This window comes from Lactuca virosa, chromosome 6 (assembly GCF_052849685.1).
Source record: "Lactuca virosa cultivar CGN04683 chromosome 6, Lactuca_virosa_CGN04683_v6, whole genome shotgun sequence".
Lineage (NCBI taxonomy): Eukaryota > Viridiplantae > Streptophyta > Magnoliopsida > Asterales > Asteraceae > Lactuca > Lactuca virosa.
This window is the reverse complement of record NC_136431.1, coordinates 70,696,467-70,702,398: the sequence shown is the minus strand read 5'-3', so window position 1 is coordinate 70,702,398 and position 5,932 is coordinate 70,696,467. Positions and strand designations below refer to the sequence as shown.

Below are 5,932 nucleotides of genomic sequence, written 5' to 3'. Positions count from 1 at the left end.
ATTTGGTATTTATTTTGTTAAATTTTTTTTGTTAAATACCATATTTTGTTGCATTTATCTGTGGTCACGGGTAATGGGCCTTTTTGTAATTTACTTTACCCCCAAAAAATGATATTTTCCCGCTCTTTTGAAAACCCAAAATACTTTGAAAAACCCGCGGAAGTTTCAAGCTTCTCCTTCTTTACCTTCTGCAATTCCAACGACACTCTCACTCCCCCTCGACCTACCATCACACACAGAGAAGGAGAGCAAATGGCGAAAGGAGTCAAGAGAGACATGAAGCGGTCAGAAGAAGCCATTGATTCTTCGATACCTTCTTCAGATTCCAAACAGTTGTCTCGCTCAAAGAAACCCAAAACCTCTCCATCCGCCGCCGCAACTGATGATGACACACGCTTAATCGGAAAACCAGTTCCGACTGATGAAGCCATTGATTCTTCTCTACCATCTTCCGATTCCAAGCCATCGTCTTGTTCAAAGAAACCCAAAACCACTCCAGTGGCGGCAGCTGACGATGACACACGCTTCATCGGAAAACCAGTTCCAGCTGATCAAGCCAGAGAAAAATGGCCTCATCGTTACGAATCCAAGGTGCAATTTTTTTAGAGAATCACATGTTTTAGTTGCGTTTGCGTGTTCTCTACTAATCACATGTAATATCGTGTTATTGACAATTACAGAGCAGAGTGAAGGTTATAGATCCATCAAATGGGTGAGATTTCTTCACTTATAGTTAGCGCATTCAGTAGTTTTCTTCATAAGCAGCATAACCTTAAATAAATTCTAGTTTTTTTTTGACGTAATCTTGGAAATTAGATTAATATTAGCTACTTATTCCTTTTTCTTTTTTCCAATTGTGGCAGTGAAGCAGATGGAAAAGAGATTATTCAAGCCAAGTGCCATTATACCAAAGCTGTCATTGATGGTGTTACTTTTGATCTTTATGATGACGCATTTGTCAAAGTGAGCCTCCTCCTGTCTAATCCAATTTGTAGTTTATGAGCAATTATATATTTTCAATACAAATAACAAACTCACCAATGCAGAACTTTACATACTTCTTATATTCTTTATTTGCTTGATTCTATTAGGCTGAAGAAGGGCATCCAGATTTTATTGCTAGGATTGTGGAGATGTTTGAAACCGTTGATAAAAAACTCTATTGTTCAGCTCAATGGTTTTTTAGAGCAGAAGATACTGTAAGATTTTACTTGACATATATCTAACATTTCTCTTTGTGATCCACGCTAAATGTCTAACTGCATGTTACTATTTTCAGGTAATTAAAAGCCAAGCTCATCTTATTGACAAAAGACGAGTGTTTTATTCTGAAATGAAAGATGACAATCCACTTGATAGCATATTGTCAAAAGTCAAAATTGTTCAGCTTCCTCCAAATGTAGGCATACTTCTTTACATGATCACAACCTTATAGAAACTTCTATATATGTAGATAATGAGCATCTTGAATTTCAATGGTGTAAATAACAGGTGGACTTGGCTGAAAAAGAGAAGGCACTCTTGTCATATGATCTTTACTATGATATGCAGTATTCAATGCCAGTTACATTCACAACCCTACAAAAAGGTCCATACTTTCACAATCAAATACCTTTTTTTTGTATCTTTAAGTATCACATAACTTTTTTATATGTCAATGAACATCATTTGTCTACACAAAGTTTATTTGTATCTGATTAAGCTTACTTATGTTGCAGAAAGTTCAATCACAAAGAGTGATGAGTCATCTGTAATTTCAGGCGATAATAGCTCAAATGGTGTAGTAGAGAAAAAGAAAAACAATAAAATTTCAAAACCAACTAAAATTCATGAATCTAAAGAGTGTGAAATGACACTTTTGGACTTATACGCGGGTTGTGGTGGAATGTCAACTGGACTTTGTTATGGCACAAATATATCTGGAGTGAAACTTGTCACAGTAAGTCATTGACCAATTCTTTGACTTTTTCTTTTCATACCCATGTCAAATTACACCTTAAAATTGTTTTAATTTGTTTCATTTAAAACAATACAGAAATGGGCAGTTGACATAAATCCACATGCATGTGAAAGTCTGAAATTAAACCATTCTGAAACTCATGTGAGAAATGAAGCAGCTGAAGACTTTTTATCTTTGATTAAAGAATGGGAAAAACTTTGTAAATATTTCCATTTATTGGGCTCACATCGTGATGAAAATACAAATATGAAATCTGAAGAATCAGATTCTGAAGAGAATGAAGAGAAACCAAATCCTTCTGATGATGAATTTGAAGTGGGAAAATTGTTAGCTGTTTGTTATGGTGATCCAAATAAAGTCAACAACAAAAAACTACATTTCAAGGTATAATTTACAATCTTTATCATGATTCAAAAAAGTCAACATGAGTTGACCATTTGGTAAGTTTTGAAATTTAGGTGAGATGGAAGGGGTATGGTCCTAGCTATGATACTTGGGAACCATTTGATGGTTTAAGGTACCCTTTTATGTCATTTTCCACTCCAATATTTCCAAAAAAAGTAGTATTTAAATCATTACATGAAATCATAAATGTTTTCTTTTGTAAATTGTAATAGCAACTGCATGGATTCTATAAAGGAATTTGTAAGCAAAGGGTATCAATCAAGATTACTACCTCTTCCTGTAAGATAACTTTTCTTTTCCATTTTTCATTATTCATTTATATTTTTTTTAAAAAAAATGTGAAAGTATGTTGACTATGTTGACCAGGGTGATGCTGACTTTATTTGTGGGGGTCCACCATGTCAAGGAATAAGTGGTCATAATCGGTTTAGAAACTACACTGATCCTCTAAAGGATCCCAAGAATCATCAACTTGTGGTTTATATGGATATAATTGATTTTTTAAAACCAAAATTTGTTTTAATGGAGAATGTTTGTGACATTGTGAAATTTGCTGATGGGATTTTGGGATTTTATGCTGTTGGAAGATTAGTTTCCATGAATTATCAGACAAGATTGGGGATAATGGCTGCAGGATCATATGGAGTTCCTCAATGCAGATTGAGAGTCTTTCTTTGGGGTGCTAATACAACGATGGTAAGTTTAGTATCCAAGTAAGGAATGGAATTGTGGATTCCGGTGGAATGAAAAAAACCATGTTTGTTTGCCACATAGGAATGGAAATATGGAATGGAACATTCCTTATGAAATGTGATTCCTTCTTTGTAAATGGATACATGTTTCAATGGCTCATTGATATTGGAATGTAATGACTCATTCCATTCCATTCCTTTTTCTGATTCCATTCCAGTTCCATCATGTTATTTAATATTGATCTAACAACTTTTTATCCGACAGAATTTGCCTCAGTTTCCTTTACCTACACATGAAGTTGTTGGGAGAGGTGTTGTTCCAGTTGAATTCAAGGTGTTTATAGTAATTTCACATTTTATTTTTTTTTCTTTATAAAAAATGTTAATCACAAAGTAAGTTGCTATTTTTTAATGTCAGGATTGTATTGTTGGATCTGATGTTGACAAGTCAACAAAGTTGGAAAAAAGCATATTACTTGGTGATGCAATTTCAGATTTACCTGAGGTACTCTAATTGATTTTAAATCTTAAAAATTGTAATTAAATAAATCTTGAAAACAACTCAAAATTAATTATTTAAATTCAGGTTACAAACTACAATGGAAAAGATGAAATGGAATATGGAGGTGCTCCAAAAACAAGTTATCAAAAATACATCCGAATGAGAAAACAAGGCGAGTTTAATAGTTTAATAAGTTTGTACTAATTTAACAATTCATTTATTTATTTCTTATAAAGATTATAACCATGATTCTTTTTTTTTTACAGCTTTGGGGAAAGATTCTTCAAAAAGAAAAATGCTTTATGATCATAGGCCATTGGAATTAAATGAAGATGATTATGCTCGAGTTTGTCAAATCCCAAAAATAAAGGTTCCATTTTTCTTGCATTAATGTCACATTACAACATTTTTTTTATTAGCAATAAGTTTTTTTTATTTAATCTTGGAATATTTAATGTACACAGGGAGCAAACTTTAGGAATTTACCAGGGGTAAAAGTGGGAACAAATAACAAAGTGGAATGGGATCTTTCAGTTGAAAGAGTCATGCTACCTTCAGGAAAACCTTTGGTACTCTTATTTAATTAAACATCAAATCTATTTATTTTTTTAAGATATTTTTTTTTGACTTTTATTAAATGACAAATTTCTAATTATACCATCAGATATATATTTTTCTCATTATATTTTAACTAATGCTACAGGTTCCTAATTATGCTATGACCTTTGTTGGTGGAACTTCAAAAAAGTAAGTTTTTCTTTAACATTTTTTTTTAAAATTTAATGATTTTGGTTGCTAAAAGTTATTTAATAAAATAAAAAAACAGGCCATTTGGTCGTTTGGGAATGGATGATGTTGTCAAAACTGTAGTGGGAAGAGCTGAGCCACATAATCAGGTTTATAAAATTTTAAATTGCAAAATTAAATTAAAAAAATATAATATTAACTTTTAATTTTTAATTTTTTTTTCTTGATAGGCGTTGCTTCATCCAAACCAGGATAGAGTGCTTACAATTCGTGAAAATGCGCGTTTGCAAGGCTTTCCTGATCATTATAAACTTTCAGGACCTGTTAAAGAGAGGTAATAATAATATCATTTAAATAACAAATTGTAAAAAATATAGATGCAATAAGATTTTATCATATTTGGTTAAATATATATTTTTTATTTTGGTTTCAGGTATTTGCAGATTGGAAATGCAGTTGCGTTTTCGGTATCAACTGCGTTGGGGTATGCATTAGGGAAGGCAGTCAAAGGGGTTTGTGGAAGTCAACCGTTGACTCTTCCAGTCAAATTTCCTGATTGTTTAGGTCAACTGTCTTCAGTCAACCAAGTCTCACAAGAATCTGAATGATAATGAAAGTGGGTGTAGTATTATTGATTATGTGATATTTTCATTGAGTGTAATTTAACATTGATTTGAGTGGTGTAGTTTAGGAAAATATTAGGATAGAGTAAGATTGAGACTTAATGTGTGATGTATTAATTATTATTATGTTTTAATAAAAGAAAAAGACAAATTTTGCTAATATGAATTGATTCTTATATTTGAACACGAACTAATGTTGTGTCTATTTATGTTAATTTTGGATCGTTGTAGCAAGTTTTTGTAATATATCTAATGACATGTTCATAATACTATGATAACATATTTTAATATACGATTCACTAGAATAATAATTTTTTTATTTTCTTAACGATACAAAGCAATGTGATTTTTCAAAGTTATACATATGCATAATCAATGAACCATGTAGTTCTTATGCAAATGAGTGTGCTTTTGCTTTGAACTGAAATTGAGAGTGAGATTAACGTTCCAAACTTTCCCAAACTAAATTATAACATAAAGGCTTATAAACCGGAGTGAGTTATACATGTTCGATTTAGTTTATTCTACTTTGATTTTGAAATAAATTATTTCCTCCATGAGTGGGATCAATCCAATGAGAGTTAGGATTTGAAACCTTAACTAGTGATTATGTGTAATTGATGCATTAGATGTTAGATTATGATGAATTAGATATTATGGGATGCTTAATTCATTAATTGGATGCAATTAAGAGATACAAAATGAAAAGTTAGAAAGTTGATCCATTAAGTGGTCATTTTAACCTTAGGGGTTATTAAACTCTTAAGAAGCTAAGAGAAATACTAAGATGTTTGTGTATGTGTATCATTAGGCCTAAGAGCAAAGAAGATGCATATGACAGAGTAGAGGAAAAGTGAGACAATTAGTCTTCACTAACTGATAACATAAGTTATTACTTTTACTCTATCTCTTTAGATTATGTTATATATATATATATATATATATATATATATATATATATATATATATATATATATATATATATATATATATATATCTTATA

At 31.3% G+C, this 5,932-nt stretch overlaps 1 protein-coding gene across 1 annotated transcript; it reads left to right on the top strand.

The window, feature by feature from the left end:
• Window positions 1-202: 202 nt before the first annotated feature.
• On the top strand, window positions 203-5,089 carry LOC145119648 (putative DNA (cytosine-5)-methyltransferase CMT1). Its single transcript, XM_079055350.1, has 20 exons — window positions 203-591; window positions 681-712; window positions 864-963; window positions 1,092-1,199; window positions 1,280-1,399; window positions 1,492-1,588; window positions 1,719-1,939; window positions 2,036-2,344; window positions 2,419-2,477; window positions 2,578-2,644; window positions 2,732-3,061; window positions 3,323-3,391; window positions 3,476-3,562; window positions 3,644-3,731; window positions 3,826-3,929; window positions 4,024-4,128; window positions 4,263-4,306; window positions 4,386-4,455; window positions 4,537-4,640; window positions 4,740-5,089. The coding sequence occupies exons 1-20, from the start codon at window positions 253-255 to the stop codon at window positions 4,912-4,914; spliced, it is 2,628 nt and encodes an 875-aa protein (XP_078911476.1). The 5' UTR covers window positions 203-252; the 3' UTR covers window positions 4,915-5,089.
• The last annotated feature ends 843 nt before the right edge of the window (window positions 5,090-5,932 follow it).